This window comes from Falco naumanni, chromosome 3 (assembly GCF_017639655.2).
Source record: "Falco naumanni isolate bFalNau1 chromosome 3, bFalNau1.pat, whole genome shotgun sequence".
NCBI lineage: Eukaryota > Metazoa > Chordata > Aves > Falconiformes > Falconidae > Falco > Falco naumanni.
The window spans coordinates 36,193,488-36,216,425 of NC_054056.1; the positions used below are offsets into that span (position 1 = coordinate 36,193,488).

Genomic DNA, 22,938 nt, shown 5'->3' on the forward strand with positions numbered 1-22,938 from the left:
CAGTTTGGCATCTCAGCTTTCAGTCACCATCAAAGCTGGAAATGGAGATGTCCTTACAGAGTGGTCAACACCTGCAAATGGTGGTTCATACAGCTGATATTAAGAAGTGTTGAATCATCTCTGGGGGTGTCTGTCTCTAATCCGTACCTGGAGAGACAGCCCACACATCTAGTTAGACTACCTAACTCAATGCTGGCTAAAGTGAGTAGTGAATGCTGCCCAGGTTGATATATGTACTGAGGAGCTTGGGGAAGGAGAAGGAGAAGCAGCAGCACTGAAAGATTTTTTTGTAAATGGGAATCAGATAAGCTCAATAAGTTGCCCAGATGTTGTGACTTTGAGCAGAGCCAGAAATTGAACATACAGTTCTCAGGCATGCACTGGGCAGCTGTATGTTCTCCACGTACTTTGCCCTGTTTTCAGGTTGACCATGTCAGCGATGGAGGGACAGTTCACCTAGCTCAACATATGGACAGCCAGGCTCTTGCAGGGTTGTACAGGTGATATGCAGCTATGCTGCTCTCAGGACACATTTGCTCCAGAGGCAATACAGCTGCTGTTGTGCAGGGGTGCACAGATCAAGGTGGGGCATGACCAAGCTGACCCAAAACTCTTATCAGTGTGAAATATATGTGCCCAAGCATGACTTTGCACACAGCTGACTTGGCTACAGCTGGGCTTGTTACCTCTGCCTTAGCCCTGGCCAGGCAAGATTTGTGCTTACTCGTACCAAGCCATTCAAGCATCTCTGTACTGCAGTGCTATCAACATGATTTCCTATCACCTGCAATAACTTTCTTCCTCCACAGCCTGCCTTATTATTCTCACATTGGAAAAAGGCCTTTGGCTTGGAGAGTATCTTTACTCAAAATAATATTCTTCAGATGGCCTGCAGTTTCAGCAATATTTGCAGCTTGCAGTCAGTCCACTGACACTGAACAGCTGCAAAGGTTTGATGTTTAGTCTTAAAAACCCTGGCAACCTCAAATGCAGAGCTGTTATGAGCAGTTTTACTCACCTTACTCAGGCAAAGCAGCCTGGTGATAGTTGTGTGCAGGTGGAAGGCAGTGGGTTACTGCAGGGAGAGGCTCATGGCATGGTGAAGTCAGGACAGTCATCAGGTACTGCTTATCTCAAGGGCTGAATCTCAGACCTGTGCCTTTGCTGTGAGATGGCATCCCAGAGATGAAGAAGTAAAGCTGCACTGCATTTTATTAATTAATAAACATGTTATTAAGAGTGGCTGTGTTTAGAGGCACGTCCATGTTATATCCCTGCCTTTTTAAAGGAACGGAGCCAGGATCAGAGCAGGATGTTGATCATGATGATCAATGTACTGGATAAAACAGCTTTTATTTAGTAAAAGAATTGCAGAGCTGCACTTTGTCATCTGCCCTGCTATATAGGAGATATAGCATATGAATGAGGATACACACTGGGTTGTGGCCAGTCCCAGGAGCGATCCAGCCTGCCACACTTCAACCCCATCTTTCCTACTGCCTTAAAAAACAAGGTCTCTCTTGACCCCGTTGATCTCCAGCACAGTGAAGAAGGATCAGTGAACTGAAAGTGCTTTCCCTCTCCAAGCACATAACTAGGGTTTGAGTTCCTGCTGATCCTTGGCTGAGTTACTATGTCTGACTTGCCAGTGTTGATTCTCTAAAACAATACCATGGTGAGCTCTAGAAATGGACTCACAGCTGTGGAAAGTAGTCCACTGACCCAGCAGCTGATGCAAAAGAAAATAACTGCTATTTGTGAGATCTTCCATTTATTCCCAGCTGTGGACTCCACATCAGTGAGCTCGGTTGTGTTTTGCTGAAACCAGCAATCCAAACTCAGAAGGACTGCTCATTCTCGAGGATGATTTAGGCAATTAGATGGAGGCTTGGTGTGAGCAGACATCTGCCTTCCTTTAGGCTAAGTGTTGTACTAGGTGTCTCTTAGGACCACCTCTCAAGGATCTATTAAACTCACCAAAGCTCTCAGCTAGCACGTGATGCTGCACATCTGAATTTGGCCTTAAATATTTCCTTGTAAGCCCTACATGCAAAAGAGCATCTAGCACATTGTTCTACCAACACCAGACGTTTCACTGACAGCAAAACCAGGAGAGTGTCACTTTTTTCCACCATCAGTGCTGTGCCTCCGTGCCTCCGTGAAGAGGGTGGTGTTCACGTGTTACTAATGTGTTCACATTCAGAGGTTGCTGAAGTTTGGATGAGGTTTGTAAACCAGATGCAGCTGGCAGCAGTGAATGCAGTCAGAAGACAGTGAAGAGTTTAGGATCACTTGGCAAGACCTCAGCTCTGTACAGCCTGTATTTCACTGTGAATATTTATACCTGATTGACGCAGACATCCGTGCTCTCACCCTAACAAAGCAAACCGAAGGACTGCATGGAGTTGTCCGGCCCACTGATTTCTTTGGAAATGACTAGATGGCTAATCTGTGTGCTGTGCCATCTGCAGTATCTCCCAAGATACTCCACCAGAGTAGCTGATGTTTCTAATTGCTTCAGTGCCCCTTCCACCTCTTATTTTGAGAGCAGTAGTGGTGGCTCACCAAGCAAGAGCTATGACAAGCTGTCTGCACCACACTGCCTCATCCTCTTAATGCTGCTGCTCTGGTAGCACAGACTCCAGAAGACATTTTTGAAAGCCAGCGTCAACCACTTTCTATTTGTATTAGCCTGAAAAATTGTTCTTGTGCCTGGAGTTTGCCTTGCTAGACCTCAAGCATACATCAGGCTTCAAACAGCCCTGCAGCAATCTCAGCACTTTACAGTCTTGTCCTGGATCATGGAGACCTCTCCGATCTGCTGCCAGCTGCATTCTGCTCTCCCAAACTCACTGATGCATGGCCAGGGGAGGTGGGACAGGGTGGAGAGGGGACAAAAGGGGTCGTGGCCTGCAGAGGTGTGACCATGCTACCTGGACTTGGGAAAGATGGGAGGGACTTAGCTTGCCAAATGTTGGGTTTTTTCCTTCTCTGCTACCAAGTTTGACCTGACCCACTTGAGAACAAAATTGTGTGTTGTTTCTCTTTTGACAGGTGAACATGGTTATTGGCATTCTGGTTTTTAACAAACTTGTATCCAAAGATGGAATAACAGATAAGAAACTGAAGGAACGGGCAGGGTATGCCTTATCAATACATCTAAGTAAAGAATGAAAAAAAAAAAAAACAACAAACCGCCCAAGGCTGTGATCAATAACCAGGCAAGGAACGCAAAGAGAGATTGGAAATTCAAACAGAAAGCAAAAGCAGATTTAAACAAAATGAAAGATAAAAAAACCCAACGCCAAACACAACAGCTGGTTTAATGTCTCTGTCTTGTCATTCAGTGCAGCAGAGACAAAAGACCCAAGCAGCAGCACTGTGTTACTATGGAGGAAGGTTAGAAGTTCATCTCTTTGTTAAAATGGCTTCAGCCCAGGCTTATTTATCCTCCCAAAGATTAGGGAGAGCAAAGTGATTCTTCTCACTAACTCCTAGAGAGAGCAGCTGGATCAGAGAGGGACCTGTCATTGCTGAGTGTGGCACATGGTATGGGCTGTGTAACAGAGAAGTCATGTCTAATGGCTAGCAGGTGGCACAGGGACAGCAAAGCTGTGTGATACTTTTAAGGAAAGGGTCTTTGGAGGTCTAGCAGTGAGCAGACTAGCAGATGGGTAGATGTGTAAAGAGAAGGAATGGTAAGATAACTTTTCTGCAAGAAAAATTTCTGATGCCACCTGATGTTCTTTATCTTCTCCACAGCCACCACCCCAACCTCCATCCCTGAAGCCTGGGGCTTGTGTTACATGGGTTTCTGTGTAGTATAAATTGAAGAGCTGGCTCCACAATTCTTACCACCCTGGTCTCGCTAGGGGTTGGCTGGGGTGGCCGCTGCCGTGCAGGGCTCTCTGTTGAGTTACTTCCAAACTCTGTTGACAAGGACTATTTTGTCATTGGCTCCAGCAAGATGAGACACACACACACACACACCCCTTCACAGTCGTTTCTAGAAATGAGTTTGTAGCCTGCTCAGACTTTAGCCCTGAGCTATGCCATGCTCCAAGCAAAGGACAGAAATGGCATGCTGACACTCTGAGTCAAATCAAATACGCAGGTCAACCTGGCTGCTGTTTGTACGTTATTTTCCATGGCCTTACTTGGCTTGCTGTTGCGGTCAGAGACACTGTCTCCTTACCTGCTGCTAGAAAAGACAGGGTTGTGTGCTCTCACTTGTCCGGTGATGGCATTTGATTTATCACAGTGGGTAACGCTCGTAGTCTTGAAGGAAGAAGTTGTTTACAAAGAGGCACGGAAAGCAAGAGGTGTTCTGGTGCCTCTGCACCACAGCTACAGGCAGAGCCTAAAACCCTAGGAAGCTGGTGGAGCAGATTCAGGATATACCCTAGCTATGAAAGTGGAGGGACCATGGGTACCTGTAGCCTTGTTTGCTGCACTCCTAGGCTTCACAGGGAGGATAAACTGCTTTATCCACTGCGGTGCTACAAATTCTTGAGCCCTAAAACTGGGTCTCAGAGGGTAGAGGCAAAATGTACAGGTGAGATTCAATACTCCTGTCATTGTCATTGCACTATTGAGTAGTTCTGTTGGAAGTGGTTTTTAATTGAGTGATGGCAGCAAAACTGAGGGTAGAAGCAAGATCTTATCCAGCCAGGGGAGAAACACAGGAACCTGTTAAGGTTCATGTTTTATTAGCAGTATTGACATAACTGAGCAGTGCGGTCCCTCAGTGCAGCAAAGAAGGAAATTTTGATGCCTGAGCAGTGCCATGGTCGTGAGGATACTTAAGCACGTTTGGATCATCAGAGGTGCCGGTTGCTGCTGGGTTGAACAGCTGAACAGGTACATGGAGAAGTGACTTTGGTGCATTGCTTGAAGCAGCTGCTAACAAGTGAGTGCTTTATTCTGGGTGATGCCTTCTTTACAAAGAGAGAACTCAAGAAAATACCCAAACTGCAGGCAGAGTCTGTAGCAAGATAATTGCACTTGAAAGTCAGCGCTGAAATAAATGGTTTATTGGATTAGCAGAGCAGTGAGTTACTGTCTCAATCTCTCCGTCTTTAATCTAAACCACATACAGAATGACCTTATTTAATACATAGCTGGTTATTGATCACATTCATAGTTGTACTTTGAAACAAAACCTGCAAAGAAAAAAAAAAAAAAAAAAAGTCATTTTTCTGATGTTCTTTGTTTTTTCTTTCTTTTCTCTTCCCCCTCCCCCCCCCCCTTTTGTGTCCGTGTGTGTGTGTGCAGCACTTTTAAGCCTTCTCTGTGTTCAAAGATTTAGTTCTGCTTTTGAAGTGCACCCACTGAGAGTGCGGGAGCACTTTGGAGAGCTCTGGTGCTCCTTCCCTTTAGCTAGCCGCTTCTGGCCTGGGCTTGGGAACCGTGTTGGAAGGTAGATCTGAATGAGATGTTTGGATCTGAGTAGATGGTATAAAGAAACCTTGTGTTTCCTTTAGCAGAGGCAAGAAGTATGGTTCAGTGCTGCAAAAACAAAGGGGGGGGGGGGGGGGGGGAAACAACCAAAAAGAGTGGAAAAAAAGTATTGTTGGAACACTAAGAAGAGCCTGACACACAAATGGCAGATCGACTGGCACAAATGAATCAGTGCTAACCATTCCCACAAATACCCAAGACAGGATAGGTTTTGCCCTATACTTAGCAGGAATTTGTTAATATCATAGCTAAGGAAATTGCTATGTTACTGTCGTCACATCTGCCAGAAAATGTTGACTTTCTAATGGCAATGATTTTATAGGTATATCACAAAACCAGGCTGTAGAGAGTTGGGTGTGATCACCTGGAAAGATGGAGAAATGCACACAACTGCCCCAACTCCTCTCTGGGCACGGGAGAGAACCATGCAAGTATCTTCCAGCAGAACAGTCTCCGTTCACAGGCAGCTGCACTGACAGTGAGCTCCGTTGACAGGGATGCTACTATAGATGAATGTTTTAATGTCAGAGGCAGGAGCCTTTAAAATGAATTTTAAATTTATTCAGCGTTTATTCCAGAAGCATTTGTGTGCTCACACAGCCAGGGAAGAAGAATGAGACTATGGGGTATATATACAAAGGCTAATTTTAGCTTGCTGAGTTTAATCTCCCTAGGCTTACTCTGTAACTACTGGAGAGAGACGGGAGCCTTGTTTAGTTGTTCCAACTTGCCCCTTAGAGGACCTTTACTTCTTTTATCTCTCTGTTGATTATACAGAGGACTTGAGAAAGTTTGCCCCGATACCTTGTATGAAATATTCTCTGTGTGACTGTCCTGGTGGGGTGTAATGGAGCTGGATTGTCAGTGCATAGAGAAGAAAATAATTGGAAAGATAACTAACAACATTAAAATAGGAACAGATTCGGATTGTCCTTCATCTGAGGATGTATCATGTTGGAAGCAGTGTTCCTGCTCTTTGGGCCGTGCATGGTTTAAAGCACTGTTCAATAAAAGGTAGCAAAATCCAGGCTCCAGTGAACACACCAGATGAGTCCGTGAGCTGTTAGTGGATATTTAGGAAGCAGAAAAAGCTAAATTAAATGAATGCATTATTCACTTTGATTATTTCATTAGCTACCCTTTTATACAGGCACCAATACAAACCTGCTACGGAAATCCAATATATTAATCACCACATGCCCCCAACAAGAACAAATTAGAATCTAAATGTATCCACATCTGTGCCTACTGCTTACAACTTTCTGTATAAATACACCCAACAGCAGTTACAGTTGTGTGTTACAGTGGTCTTTTGGACAGTTCTTTGTGATTCAGTGTCATTCATGTTTTTTCTGGTATAGTTTTCCATCAAATTCCTCAAATCAATCTACTTTCTTTTTGCTGCCTATCTCTGCCTCTCTCTGTCTCTCTGCTTATCTGTTCTTTGTGGCTTATAGATCTGGGGATAAACTGTCTTTTTTTAAGGGTCATGCACCTAATGCCTCTCAAGACCCACTTTATCTTTGGTTCAGCCATTGTCCTCACTGGATTTGCACCATCCTTCCTGGAAGATATGTATCATTTGACACAGGAGCTAATTTTCTCTGTGTCTGAAGGCTGAAAGTTTCTGTGGGATACCTTAGCTATTTTTCTGGAAGGGAGTAATGGCTTATGTCACTGTAACTAATTAAAAGACCAATCAATAGCCATTTGAAAGTGGGCCACTAGGACCACTGATAATGCTGTGTTGGTGTTCTTGGGGATGCCCTTTTTCAGTGAGACTGAACACAAGGCCATAAAAGCTGAGAAATGATCTGTTAAGTTGCCTAATCTCTCTCCCAGGCAGGGCAGGGCTGTAAACCCTACAATGTTTGGGACGGGCTAAGGTCACCCCTCACCAGCCGCACTGTCATCACCCAAGAACGACAGACCTACTGTCCTTTGGCAATGATGTTCATGCCTTCTGTCATATCAGGCACTGCGTGGAGGTCTGTAGGATGTTTTGCAGACACCTGCCCGTTTTCTAATCCAGATCTGATGTGGATGTCTGTCTGTGCAAATCAGAGAGTGCACACAAACCAGTAAGTTCTGGGAAGAAACAGGGCCAGTGCCAAGCTAATGCGGCTTCTGGGCTCCTAAGAGCTGGCTTGTCAGCTAGGTGGGTTCACACACATCACCTTTTAAAAATCATGAGGATGTGTCCTTTAGCAGATCCCTGCAGCCCCTTGTACCAGCAGCCCACAGTGATCTGGTTCTGTAGTTGATCCCCTCCAGAAAAAGTGGGAGCAACTGACGTAAGTCTCAGGGTTCATCCCAAAGATGTTTTCAGCTCCAAAACAAGACCTGAGAGGAGAAATGTCTCTAAAGTAGTCAGCCAGTCTGGCTCCCTTCAGGGCAGATTGATGGCCTTACAAAACAGCAAGCTCCTGCTTAACTTCCAGGACATAAACAGGCCCATTTGCATGCCCTTCATCACAGAATAAGCAACCAAAGAGTGGCCTATCTCCTGGTATTGTCAGCTGCCATGTGGGTATCCCCACCAATGTGAGGATTAGCATACAAGGGCCAGTGGAGAAAACATATGATTTATCCCTTGTGTTGCTTTAGGGAAGAAGATAAGCACACACAGTCCCCACAGCCCTACTTCTTGCCTTCTACTGTACAACCCTGCCACCTTTTTTGTTTTGGAGTAAAAAAGGCCAGGAGGGAAACGTGTAATTTCTCAAAAACAAAACAAAATAAGGAGATGGAGACTGGGAGAGCAGTACTGGTTTCTCTTCCGTGGGTGCCAGAAAGAGACACCCTGAGTCTCGCAAAACATTCACCAACACAGTTCCACCCTCTCCAGCGGCACCAACATGTCTCTGAATTGTACATCCTTCCCATTTCCTGCATCTGGAGTGGTACAGATGAGAGAGTTTTATTCCTACCTATCTTTCATTTCTCTTCTCAAACTGGGTGTGGTTGGTTGGTTCCCTTTCTTCTTTCTTCCTTTCTTTTGTTCTTCCTTTCTTTTGGCTTCTCTTTCCCTTTCCTTTCTACGTTTGTGTTCATAAGCAAAGTGTTTTGTTTTGTTTCAGTCTTTTGGTTTTAATTGCAGTCAGATGGCAGTGCCCCTTTACGGCATGACGCTCAAATGTTCCAAGTGTGGAGTAGTTTCTTCTGCTGAAGTTTCGGCCACAGCCACCAGTAACGCCATGTTAGTTCCTCTAATTTCAACTTCTTTTCTTTCTTTCTTTCCACCTTCTTTTTAATTTTTTTTTTTAGTTTATTTTATTTCCCTCTTTCATTTCCCGGCACTCACCAGCCCTTGTTTGCTTTCTCCCCCCATGTCCCTGCCCACCTCCCCACATCCCCAACTCTCCCTGACCTCATTCTGTGGGCCATGAGTAGTGTAGGGCTCCTGCTACATTGCTGGAGCAAAAGCCGATGGGCTGGATCCTGAAAAGCACTTTATGACATGCCTAGATTTAAGCATGTGAGCAGCCCATGGAAGACAGAGGGACTGTTCATTTGTTGCAAGCTGGATATATGTTTAATGTCCCTGTTTAATTTAGTTGTTGAAGTTACAAACTTAAAGATGTGGTTCCCATTAATTTAAATGGTAGACAGGGACCTTAAACCCCAGTTTTGTCAAACACTTCAGCATGTGCTTGAGTTTTTTTACTCCAGAGGCTACAGAGCATTAAGTATGATTTAAGTGAGTTGGTGAATCACTTCTAAGTGTTTTTTTCTCTCTTATAAAAGGCTAGAGTTCAGTTTAATACCTCATAGGGCTGCAGTTCTGATTTGATAAGTCTTGACTGCCTCTTTCGGACTCCTGAAAGCACTTGGAATTAGTCCTTAAAATCTTAAAGCGCTTCATAGCTCTGAGTTACAAAAGTCAAATGCTGTTAAATCTCTTCTTAGATGCTGGTGGAGTTAGTAAAAAAAAAAAAAAAAGGAAAAGAAAATGCCAGAGCTTTGTTCTGCTGGAGAAATTGTTGCTATTTATATAGTTGGCTTTTTTCCCAAAGGTTAAGGTAGGAGGGAGAGTGATGAGGGAAGGTCTGTCTTCCTTCCCTTCCCTTTTTGAAATTTTATTATCTACATCATTTCCAAATATTTCTTTTGATGTCTAAAGTAATCTGTGTAAAATGTGTGAAAGAAGCAGTCTCAAATCTAGACATTTGCAATTTGAAAACTCCTACCTTTAATTAATCTAAACAAAAATAGGCAGGTGGGTGCCAAATCTCAGAATGTAGAAATACAAAAGGAAATAAAACCACAAGGTTTTCTCCTTTTTTTCTGAAAATTGAGCCATTTATATAAAATCCAAAATAGTTTAGGGAAGAATGTACATTTCTGAATAGCAACCAATTATCATTAGAAAAAGAGAACAGGAAAAAGAACAGGCAATCACCTCTATTAAGAGCTAGCAGTTTCCATGAGATGCAAAACCTAAACAATATCTCATTTATTTTTCACTGCTGAAGTAATTTACTTACCTTCTGCAATAGTGCCCAGCTGAGATGGTGAGATGGCATTGGTCCAGACACTCATATCACAAGTCTGGAATTAGCAGGTCACTACATGTCCGTTTCCTGTGATGGCAAAGAAATGCTAAACCAGCAGAAGCTTTACAATTAATAAATTAGACTGTTGAGTAGGAGAGGCTTTAAGTTCATAGTAAATTCATTTTGAAAGTAAAACAACCTCAAATCCTTCCCATATTGTTTGACATTGGTCTGTCATAAACCACATATTCTGATTCATCTTCAAATCAGAAAAAAAAGGGGGATATGAAATTCAGATCTCCTACTTACCCTGCTTTTTTTGATTTAAGTGGTTTTATAGAAATTGGAGGGCTCTTGTAAGAGGATATGTCTTTTTTTTTTTCTTTTTTCCCCCAGCAGATAGAATACTCTAGATGATAAATGGTAGTACTGGCTTTGTTGTTTGCCTTTGTCATGGTTTAACCCGTGGTTTAACTAAGAAGAAAGTTAACTCTATTCCAGCAAAGACCAGGACAGTCCTGAAGTGTCCTATGTTCTTGTCCTTGCAAAGGGACCACTAATACTTGAATTAGTTCACTCAGCCCTCATCTACCCTTGTCGTCCACTCCAAATCTACTGCACATAAGGCTGTCAATAAGGCAAAGCCCTGATTATACTTCATACCACTGCCACAATTGTGCTGGCCTTCATCCCAGATGCTGGACCAACTTTGCCATTCAGTTTTGAAGTCTTGTCATGTAAATCAGGTGCCATGAGGATTCCTGGGTCCTCTCTGACCTGGCATTCACCATGGCTGTTTGGTAGAGAGCACATCAAGGTTGTTCCTGCCTTGCTCTTGCTGGGGTTGCTCATGCCCTGTCCAGCTTACCTCCCATAGGTTTCAGAGGCCCATTTCTGGAATAGCATGGCATGGAAGGATAGATCCTTTTGCCCGTTTTTCTTGGCTTTTGGAAATCGTAGAAGTTTTGAGCAACTCTTCGTGGTAATATCTGTGTCTAAGAGAGAAGGGGTCAGAGAAGAGGATGTGTAATTGAGGGAAATCAGGGTAAACCACTGATGGAATAGCAGGTAGTAATCATGATAGAAGTGAAAAAATTATGCACTGGAAATTGTGCAATTTCTCATTCTTGGGAAATGATAAAAATGAAAGCTTTGGATGTCTATGACCTGTTAAGGGTTAGCTAGACTTGACAGGTGTGGGTTAAAAAACCCCTTCCCTTTAGGTTGTTCTGGAGAAGATGCTGGGCATATTGTGCCATTGGAGACTTCTGTTCCCACATTTCCTTCATTTTATTGCTGCCTGTAGGGTAGCCTCAGCCTGTGAAATACTGCCTTATAATTAATTTGCCTTTGCTGCCCGTGAAAATTTTTTATTGGAGACAAGGAAAAAATATCTCAGGAGCATGCCATTTCTTTGTACTTGCTGTGAAAGAGGACATCCACTGCAAATACTGGACTGCGATTGGATGGATGGATGGACGGACAGATGGATGGATGGATGGATGGACGGATGGATGGATGGATGGACGGATGGATGGATGGATGGATGGATGGATGGATGGATGGAATTTCTGCCAGGCCGTGCATTGCTAATATGGACTTGCAAGTTCTAATTATATGGAAGTGTTTATCCCAGGACTAAGGCCCTGGCACAATGCACTCTTCTTGCAGACAACCCACCCAAGAGTCAATGTCAGGGAGTCCTCATGACCCTTCTCATGTGTCGTCCCTCTTATGTCATCAGAAGCTCATGTATCAAATCTCCCATCTAAGAGATTTGCTCTTTTTCTTGGGGCTCAAAGTAATTTCAGTCTTAGATGTCAAATTTTCTGCCCATTTCATAGTTCTAAGACTAATATGCATCAGTATTTCCATGCCTGGCTGGTTTTATGAAGGACACTGTTCCTCAAGAGAGTGTTCTCATAGTTCAAGGAATCTGAAATTGTGTGCTTAACCTGGGGATAATACTTGGGCCCTGCAGGTCCTTTCTTGGACTGTCAAAGAACAAATTCCCTTAGTAGGGGTGAATACTCAAGCAGTATGCTACTTCATTACCTGCCTGTCTCATTTAGAGGCATTTGATTTCCTGTTCCCCTAGCTGTATGGTTCAGATCACAGCAACTGAGAGAAGAATTGTCTTTTAGAGAAAATAGAAATAATATATTGTGTTTCTGTGTTGCCTGTGCATGGGAAGAGCATGCACAGAGCCCCCTTTTTTCTAGTTACAGATTTCCTATCTTGGTTATATGGGCATTGCATTAAAGGGAATTTCTCCCAAACTGTCCCTAAAATTGGGGCAACTCTCTTGCTTTTAGGAGTAATACAAGTTAGAGGAGAGATAAAGCACGAGAGAATAAATAAAGTAAATCCTTGCACTGTGGTTTTCCTGTAGCAGAACTGCTGTGATGCAGGACTAGCGCACTTATCAGAGCAGTGGGGCAGCACATGCCACGCTGTGCAGCATGTAGGAGCCATCCCTTGCCTTATGCGTTGGGTCCATCTACCATCTCCCTTTTCAGAGCTCCTCTCCAGGAGCTCCTTTCTGAATTATAAAGTTATTTTTCCTTCTGCTGTTTCTGTAGCTTATGGTACTGGCTGCCCTGTCTGTGTTGAGTAATGAGAAGAATTGATCACTTACCTCTTTATAATGGCCCTTTACATCTTTGTTGGCATGTCCTGTGTTTCCCTCTGCACTTGCCTTTTGTCAGGGTGCAGGCCTTTTAATCTGTCTTCATGTGGATCTTTGTTTCCAAAACCATTTTTTTGCTCTTTCCATCACTGTCCTCTAAGTGCCATCAGTTTATCCTGTTTCTTTTGTGAGGTTGAAGGCTCTCAAGGCTGCGAGCTAGCTAAAAGAACAAAACAACAGCTAGTTTTTGTCGTTTTGGCCAAAGACCATCATCTGCTTGTGGCCAGAGCTGGGGCTGCTTATGGGCTTTCAGAAGGCTGTCTTTGACATGCTAAAGCTGTGGACAGTGTTATCGTGTGGCCATGTTGTCACACATCGGTGTAATTACATTTGGTTGCATGGTGCTGTGGCATTGCCATATCCCAAAGTAACTCCCTTCCTTTGCAGTGCAGCAAGGAAGGTGTGGTGGGGAGAAACGTGACACTATAACTGTACTGCTGAGTAACACTGTCATGTCATGGTCATCACACAATAAAACAGCAACGTGCTTCCACGATGCAGTGTAATGATCTTCCCTTGATGTTGCTGTCACTTATCATGAGTGCTGTCATATATAGGAGTGTCTGCCAGATCTTGGCATATATCTGCTTTGTCTGAAGCAATACAATTCCTATATTCATTGATCATAGATAAGCTGTAATGAAGAGTCACTACATCATAATTAAAAAGCAAATCATAATTTCGTTTCACATCACATGGCACCATAGCATGAAGTTTCTTAGGTCTTATAAGTTATTTCTTTTAAGGATGCACAGTACCTCCTAAAATACAGACAGATAGAAAAGTGGCAGAAGTGTAAATTCTACTATGAATTCAGCTCACAGTAAGTAGAATTAAAGGCAACGTCACAGGAAACCCACTTATCTTCCCTTGAGTTTACTTCTAAAATTTCAGTCTTTATGTTTTGGGTTTTTTTTAAGGGAACTTTTTTTTTAATTTAATATTCCAAAAGATAAGCAGAGCTCTGAAAGTGAGGTTAGAGTAAGCTACATTCCTGTGACCTGTTGCCATCTGCTGCCTGAGAATAAAGATTATGCATTGCCAAGCAACATTTCCATAATGTTTTTAAGGGATGAATATTGTTGACAAAGCATCTGCAAAGTGAATCACAAAGAGAGCAGAAAGGCCATACTCTTATCTGGTGTAATTCAGTGCAACTCAGTTGGGATTTATTCCAAATGAATATGTGGCATAATACTGTTTTCATATTCTGAGTTGGAGGGGCAGATGATGTTTTCGTCCTCTGGTTGGAAGGGCAGAGATTTAAGTGGTGATTTAAGGTTGCTTGCTTTGGGAGCAGTAGTGAAGTCCATCAGGATGTCTTGACTCAGAAGGAAGTTGAATAGTTTGCCCATATGGAGACACACAGAGCAAGGGGCTGGGAAGGACTCACTGAGTCCAGCATGAAGACAGCAGGAGCTCTGAACGGAGGCCGCTATCATTACAGATTGTTGCATCTTTGCTCTGGATAGCAAATAGGCTCCAGCGGTGCCTTGTTAAAGCAGGGTGCCTGCATAATTTGTTTAAGCAGGTTTTGAAGACAGGGATTGAAATCTAACCATTTGCTAAAAAGAATCATAATTTATCTCCTCACAGCATCCCTTACAACCCCAAATCCACACCTAAATCTTGGATCCAGATCCAAATCATTGTCAATCTGATGTTGCATTTCTTTTCAAGAATGGAAAAGCTATCCAAATTTAGATGGCTGGTTCAGACCTGTGCTTTACAGGCCAGATCCATTCTCAGACGTGTCTGTCAGGTTTTTTGTTTGCACATTGGTGGTAGTGTATATTAAGTGTATATACAGATTTGTGTATATTAAGAGTGTTCTGGGAGACAAGATAATTCCAGGAAGCAGAGTTGCCTGGTACAGACCTTTTCTAGCAGCCTCTGTTGGCTTTGCCAGTTTTCAGCAATCACAATTGCAAGTTGCTACTGGAATGACTTCATCTACCAAACCACATATCAGCATGTTGTGTTTGCTGATGCTTGCATGGAAGACACATCTAGAGTGGCATGTTATGGAGCAAGTCTTATCTTTTCATTTGGCTTTTCTGCCTCTCTTGAGTTTTTTTACTGCACTTAATTGCTTACCCAGTTTTATTAATGCACCACCGCAAATGACAGCAAAGAGAGATTTCAGTATAATGAGGCAGATTTCAGAGGGCTGAGGGAGAAGTGGAATAAAAATGTCTGTTTAGGGGTTGTTTGGTTGAGGGCTGTCTGGCTGATGCTTTTTAAAAATTATTATTTTAAAGTAATACATTGAAATTATAGTTCATATTTGACGTTGAAGAACATTCAGTTTGTCATCCTGTATAAAATCACAAGGCATCAAATTATGTCACGGCCTTTACCTTACATAGAAGTCTCCTAATGCTTCTTTAAATCAAAAAGGAAAAAAAAAAAAAAAAAAAGTATATTCCACTTACCTGCTCCCTTAAGTAAATTAGTAAATTACGTTGCTTAATAATACCACTAAGGAATACATCTGAGTCTGGGCAGGTTGTATAAATATTTGCAATTAGAGTATCGATATGACTATAAAAATAACCTGTCATTTCAGTATGTGGTCATTACAGCCCAGCAGATGTAACAATCCTTGCAAAACACTTAACTGAAGCCAGGGCATTATATCCTGATGTCCATACCTGTGTCCAAGCTCCAGCTTTGTTCAGGTAAAACTCTCACTGAGGTCTGTGAGAGCAGTACCTGGATAACCAGCGAGTAAACATTGTTAAAAACTTGATCATATCTCAGAAAATGGTAAGCAAGTCCCATGTAAGTACTGTAAAGCGTGTGTCATGATATCTGTCCTGTAATTTATGGTGTTACTTGTACTTGTTTCTTAGTATATAGGCTGAGGTTTTCTATTCCGAAAAATCTTAAAGCTTAACTTGTTATTCAGCTTATGCGTAAGTCTACTTAATTGTTTGATGAAAGTCCACGGAGAAATTCTCCTGGTACTCCTAGTGCACCAGTTCTGCCAAATATTTAGGATGACTGACAGCTTAAAATCTCCCTAGTAATCTGTTAAAATTGCTTGGGACCCTTTTTGGTCAGAGAACAGAATGACTAAATAGTCCATGCGAACACAGCTGCTTTCCCATTTCTGTAGCCATCATTCATGGATAAAGTGGAGATTCATAGGGCAGTGCTTGCATTACAGAAAACTGTTTTGTCTGGTTTTCAGTCTTGTGAATTAAGAAGTGGCTTGAATCTGAAGTTATTTTAATCCAGAATGTCCGCCCAAGAATAAAATTATTTACAATAATTGCTAAAAATAAAAACAACTGTAATTTTTTTTTTAAAGCATTCAGCTGGGGAGATCACACAAAAAGGAGAAATTTTTCTGTTCACAGAAAATTTGGATCAGGTATCAGTTCTCCTGATATTCATTGATGTAGTGTTGTAGGGACCATCAACTGTAGAGTAAGGGACCAAGAGCGAAATACCAGTCTTCACATCAGCTCTATGCTTGTCCGTTTTAGTCACTTGAAACCGTGACACATGTCCCCAGTGTTGATGTCTTCCATGTGCTGTGGAAGTCCAAGTGTCTGTAACCCAAGTACCAACAGGCATCGTGACAATCCAGTCTCTGCTGCAACTGTTCCCCTTCCCTTTGGCAACCTACAGTGATTGTATTTTGTCTCCCCTCCTTGGGAAATGCCAGATTTGTGGACTAGTGTCATAGAGTGGGAAGGGTGTGAAAGGGGGAGTGAGGTATCTGCATCCTTCCTCCCTACCTCAAGTTTTATGCATGACTGCACCATTGAAATGTAGTCCCTCCCGTAGAAATGTGTCACCTGTTTTGGTAGCGTGAGTGTGCAAAGCATCTTCCTGCTTCCCTGTGACAGGGACTCAGAAGACATCTAGCACAAGTATTTGTTTGCTGAAGAAGTCTTCTGAAGCCCCACGGGATCAGGAGGCTGAATTAGCATCCCACGTGGAAGTGCGTGAGGCTGAAGTGGAACTGAATTCTCTTTTCCTCTCCCTTGACAGGGCATCCCTTTGGAGCTCCTGCGTGGTCCTACCTCTCCTGGCTCTCACCTGGATGTCTGCAGTTCTGGCAATCACAGATCGGCGTTCAGCACTTTTCCAGATCCTGTTTGCTGTCTTTGACTCATTGGAGGGCTTTGTCATCGTTATGGTCCATTGCATACTGAGGCGGGAGGTGAGAAGAATGAGTTGTTCTCTTTTATATAATCAACACACTTCCCGTAGAAAACATCTGAAAAATGTCCAGTCAGCCTGGTATGCCACGAATTTTTCCTTTTGTGTAGACAGTGACCACAAAAACGACTGTGACAGTATCGGTCAGAGGGAAGGAGAGATGAATCGATGGTTGTCATGCTGAGTGTGTCGCAGAATGGAATCTGAGGGAACAGTCTTAGATTAGCTAACATGTCAGGCTTTGCTTGTTTAATACCAAAATAAATATTTCCAGAATGTTTACACCCTGCCTCTGAAAATGGAATATTAAGGAAAACAATTAGTTTGTTTGATATGAAGAGGGGCAACTTACACTGAGATTTACAGAATGATTGTATGTTGGCATTAGCACCTAGATATTCAAGCTAGAGAGTAAAGCTGGCAATAATCAGGCAAGGAAATTGAGTAAATTCTCTCCAACCTCCCTGTGGAGGTTTAAAATAGTAAATTATATAAGGGAAGAAAAGGACGAGTCTTTTATGTTTCTTTTATTCTTTTCATCCTACTGAGTGGATAGACTATTAATAACAGAGACAGGAAGGGTTGGTTTTTTTTCAATATTCATTTTATCTTCTTACAGCTTCTTTAAATTGAGTAAAACAGATTAATTTCTTATGTCAGGCCAATGAAATCAATGGAATTACACCTCTAGCTTGGCTGAGACTCCTTCAACTAATTGCATTATGAATATGGGCCAGTATTTAACTCCCATTTTAGTCACTGCCATTTTTTTCCCCATTGATTTCAGTGAGGTTCAGATCAGTCATATATTACAGCTGATAAAGGATCATAAACAGACATTGTAGACCCCAATATAGCGATTTATGCAATAACATTTATTGTAAATCTATTGCAAGCTGCAAAATAGAAGATTTTTTGATTCCTGATCATATAAATCAAGGAACTATAGGTGACCAATGCAGTGACCCAGGATACCTGTAAAACCTTTGATTTGTTCTGTTAGTCTGTGAGATATGTAACATCTAAGCCATTTTAAATGAATACCTGAATGCTACTAAAGTAGTATCCATGTTCTTTTGATCTACCAAGGACTTTTTTTCTCCTCCCTTCAGCAGAATTTAATATGATTTGGTATTTCTCTCTGACTCTGACTTTTGCAAATCCACTTGTTCCTGCAGGTCCAGGATGCTGTGAAGTGCCGAGTAGTAGATCGTCAGGAAGAGGGCAATGGAGACTCAGGGGGGTCATTTCAGAACGGACATGCTCAGCTAATGGTAGGGAAAACTACCACCTAGTCTGTTATTAATGGATCTATGGGCATTTTTAACTCCTAACTGATAAACAAAGGGCTCCATCCGTCATATATTTTGTAATTGTCATCCTTTTTTTCCCAAAACATTCTATGATTCTGATTCTACGATTAAACCTATGCTTGAACAAACAGCACTCAGCATAGGCTTTTTCACACAAGTCTGGTTTCTTTTCATTGTAATATTAAGGGGCTCAGACTTACACACGAGGTTGTGCAGGCATCTTGGTAAGATCCTTTCTTTCCTGGAAAATACAAAGCCAAAATATACCTCCCAGCTCTTCCAGACCTTTTCATCCCCATCACATTGCTTTGTCCTGGCTGGAGCTAGGAGGCAGTAGTTTAATACTGTTTTAGTCACAGAGTGTTGGGTCATTATTATAAAGATGCTGTCTCAAAGGTATTTGTTTCTCTCAAAAGCACATTTGTTTACATTGCTTCGCTTGGATTACAGTTTAAGCACTGAAAACCTTGGTCCTATTGTGTAAGTCCTTTACAAAGAGCCTAGATAAGGCTGTAGAAGAATAAATTATAAGAAATTGTCTTGCATCTGCTTTATTAGTGTTATGATGTAGATGATACAAGAGGCATTTGATTTCTGAGGTTGGAGTAAGGACATCAGGACAATCACAAGATTTGAACAAATTCCAAAAATGTCTAGTTAATATTAGACCCATATCATAACCCAAAGGTATTTTTTTTGCAGTCACTCCTGTGCTAAGTAGCTTGTGCTTGGGAACAAGGTCTCTTCTCAACCAGCACAAGACACCGAGACATCAAGAGAGATATATAATTCTACCAGACCTCACAGGTGTTTGTTAAAAACAAGTGCCTGATTTCTAATTTAAATGCGTAGTCTTCTTATTTTTGGACAGGTTTGCTATGCCTATTTATTCATAATTAGAAAGCCCCTTGCATGCCTAGTACTTTTTCTCCTTCAATAATAGCATAATCATATCGGTCTCAATCTTCCTTTCAATAAGTTAACACACTGCGTTTTTTATTCTCCCATTGTAAGACATTTCCCTTCAAATTATTTATATAACCCTTTTCCACATGCCCTTCAGACACTCACCATCCTATTAAAATGTGGATGCTATATTTGTTACTCTATTGTCACCATCCCAAGCACTATATTCTGAAGTTCCCGATTTTTGTCTAACACCCAGTTTTGATTCATTATCAACCACCTTGCAAAGTTCTGTGTCAACTACAAGTTTTTTAGCAATGTATTTAGCAAAGCATTTACTTCTGCACTGTTGATGGATGTATGAAGTAGAGAGCTTACCATCAGTTTCCTCACATTCAGGCACAAAAAGGTCTGCAAACTAGACATGAATGATGACTCTGCACTGATTTTTTTAGAGGGGTACAATGTTACTGTATAGCGACTGAGTTCTAAAATAACCAAAGAAATCAAAAACTTTTCAGGTTGGCATTTTTGCTGTTACCTTTTGCAGTAATCTCCAAATCTGCCCAAAAAGTGAAAAGAAGCTTAGCTGAGTAGAACTGTTTTCCACAAAATCTTGTTGACTGGTATTAAATATAAACCTATCTTTTATTTATCGGTAGAACTAATACAGGCTGTTTGATTACTTTTTTTCTGGAACTCCTATCATGAAAATGAGATTATATTTTTCTGTGTCATCCCACTTGCCCATTTAAATGTTAGTTCAGTCTCATTTCTCTTCCATTCTTTCCAGATTTATTTGATATCTCAAATAATTTACTAAGAAATTAGCCTCAAGAAGGTTGAGCTAATTCCTTAAACAGCTCTTCAAAAACTCTTGGATCTCAAACTGCTAATATGAAAGTGTTTATCACAGGAGGGGTGGGCATTTTTTTTCCCTACACTCTTCATAGTATTAAACTGGAATGCATTTAATCACATTAATACAATTATATTAAGTGTCTTCTTTGTGAAATGATACTAGAAATAATCAGTGAACTCTTCTCCTTTTTGCTAGTCTGTGGCCTTTCTATTACTCCATGAAAACTCATGACCCACTGTGACTCAGTGTATACAGTTCTTTGAAATGTTATCTGCTAAAAGCTTTAGAAAAAGAACTAATGCATACTGGGAGAAGAAAGGAGTTTCACTTGAGTGTACAGACAGCTTGAAAAAGTTATTCAGCCTTTGTACCTGCAAGGACCATTGATTTTATATGTTGAGTTTCAGAAGCAGAGGCTTGTTTCCACTTCATGTGACTCGGTGATAGATCACAAGAAAGCCCAGTGGGTATGGAGCATTCTCAGCGGCATCCCCAAATCCTTAAAATGATTGGAGGGGAATCCACTTAGACTAAGTGTAGGGTGATGTATCCAAGGCAGATCAGGCCAGGAACCTGTCCCCTCTTTTTTAGAAATGTGCATAAACATTTTCCAGGGATATATTTTCATCTGGCAGCACAGGAACTAGCGTATGGATGACCAGATGAATCTAGTTGAAAAGCAACGTTGCAACTTTACCACTGCCTGAGGTTCAAAAGCCACAAGTGGAAAAAAGTGGTCTGTTTACCGTGTTTCAAAAACCCAAGCAAAACGTATTTCCTCCACTCTTCTGGCAATGGTCGTGTCTGCCTCACTAGTTAAAGTGGAGTTTTGCATTTTCCAAATGGCTTTCTTGCCCCCACGCCACACCCCCTTTTGACGACGTCCTTTTCTGTTCTCTGTCTTTCAGACCGATTTTGAGAAAGATGTGGATATGGCTTGTAGATCAGGTGAGCACATCACAGGTGAGAATCAACAAGTGACCTGGTTTGGGGATTGAACTAGGCCATTTTTTTTTTCCTTTCTGTTTTATTTGTGTGTGTCTTAGTGGTTTGCATGTACTTGTCTGAGCTGCCCTTACTCTGAGCCCTGGCCAAAAGAAAGCAACATCCCAATTCTCCTCTATGCTTTGCTTAACCCATTTCCCTGTAGCTCTTTTGGCTTTTTAACTAAGATTAAGCCTCGCCTCCAAAGTATTATTTCTTACCTATGACCCATGTAATGCAGTGGCAGAGAAGAGTATCAAGGAAGAAGAGATTGGATCCATCTCTTCCTACTGTGGTCCTCCTTTGCTTTAGCAAGCCCTGCCCAAGGGGCTTACACCGGTCACACCAACCTCAGAGAGCTGAAGGTCTGGAATGTGGAGAGCCTTCCCACCACTCCACCTGGCTCCATGCACACTTCTAGTGCAGTTGGAAGTTGCCTGTACATAGGGAGGTGGGTCAGGTCTCTCTTTTGCCTGCACCTTTCTGCTGTGTGTTCAATCACACACATTCATGCTGATCCTGAAGATCTGCATGAGTTGACAGTCCCTTTCTGCAATAATCCCCTTTTTTCTCAGTCCTCGGGGGTGTCTGCGCTGTCCAGATTCTCCTTTGCTACCTGTTTGTCTCTGCAGGTTTCATCCTCTCCTGGTCCTGGCATGCCTGACCATTTGGCTGGGTTTTGGTTTTTTTTTTTTTCCTTACCTTTTGTAGATATTTAGGCTATCCTTTATCCTCCCAGACTTGACTGCTCTCCCAAGCAAGAGAAATACCAGCTTGCTTGGCGCTTGCACATAATTCATATCTTCCAAACCAGGATCTCCCCTAGCCAAGGACAGTACATTCTTCGTTCAGTTGCTTGGGAAAACTTCTGTCTGTCTCTTTCCTTCTTTCCTTCTTTCCTTCTTTCCTTCTTTCCTTCTTTCCTTCTTTCCTTCTTTCTTTCTCTTTCTTTCTTTCTTTCTTTCTTTCTTTCTTTCTTTCTTTCTTTCTTTCTTTCTTTCTTTCTTTCTTTCTTTCTTTCTTTCTTTCTTTCTTTCTTTCTTTCTTTCTTTCTTTCTTTCTTTCTTTCTTTCTTTCTTTCTTTCTTTTTCTTTCTTTCTTTCTTTCTTTCTTTCTTTCCTTCCTTCCTTCCTTCCTTCCTTCCTTCCTTCCTTCCTTCTTTTTTTCTCTCTTCCTTTTTATTTTGTTTCTCTCCTTCTGTTTCTCTGTACACATCTACCTGTCCTTTCATTTACCTTTTTCTTTATCTAATCTATCATTTATCTATCTGCTTCTAATGTATTTTATCTATAATTCATCTTTCTGTCTATCTTGCAATCACTTATTTATCTCTGTCCTCAGCTGTCTGTCTTGCTGTAGTTATTTATGTATTTCTATCTCTGTCAACATTTATCTCTGTCACTGTGTTTCTGTGTATTGTCTATCACTGTCACAATCATTTATCTATCTAATATCTATCTATATCTTATTTATGTTTTCCTGTCCTTCTCTCTGCCTCACTCCCTCTCCCTATGCTTATCACAGTCACAGTATATTTATCTCACTTATCTCTGTGATATCTTATTTCATGGTCTCTTTCTGTCCATTTATCTTTTTTCAGGGTTTGTCCATTTTTTCTTTTCTGTTTCTCTGTCTCACACTCTCTAATCTAATTTTAGCTGTCTCCCTTTTCTCATTTGTCTTCCTTCCTTTTCCGCACCAAAGATCTCAGTTCAAAAAAAAAAAAAATCACGTGTGGAAAACATGCGTGTGAGACCACGCCTGACTTGAATGCATGTTCAATGAACGTGCATTCAGGCTGGGTGTTGGCACACACAAACAGCTACACAACCAGCAGCCCACCTTGAGTGAGACACCAAGGCAGACCCTGGGCTCCTGCAGTAAAGAAGCCTTTCTGGACCTTCGACCCAGCTTCTTGCTCCTCCCAAGTTGAGCTTCCCAGAGGAAAGGGAGGAGCTGACTGCTTTCACATGACTTCAGGGCAGAAGCCGCTGGGTCAGCAGCTTGTTAACAGCCTAGGCTTCCCTTTCTTTGCCAGCATACAGCTACACA

At 41.8% G+C, this 22,938-nt stretch overlaps 1 protein-coding gene across 5 annotated transcripts in view; it reads left to right on the forward strand.

The window, feature by feature from the left end:
- The window catches only part of ADGRB1 (adhesion G protein-coupled receptor B1), a 294,498-nt gene that overhangs the window by 252,458 nt on the left and 19,102 nt on the right, over positions 1-22,938 (forward strand). For 2 of the 5 annotated variants that reach the window (XM_040588096.1, XM_040588098.1), the window contains exons 24-28: positions 3,055-3,140; positions 8,561-8,659; positions 16,651-16,822; positions 18,000-18,095; positions 20,811-20,865. In XM_040588096.1, coding sequence (XP_040444030.1) covers positions 3,055-3,140; positions 8,561-8,659; positions 16,651-16,822; positions 18,000-18,095; positions 20,811-20,865 — 508 coding nt within the window. The remainder of the gene's footprint in view (positions 1-3,054; positions 3,141-8,560; positions 8,660-16,650; positions 16,823-17,999; positions 18,096-20,810; positions 20,866-22,938) is intronic. The other 3 variants (XM_040588097.1, XM_040588099.1, XM_040588100.1) reach the window with 3 other exon arrangements.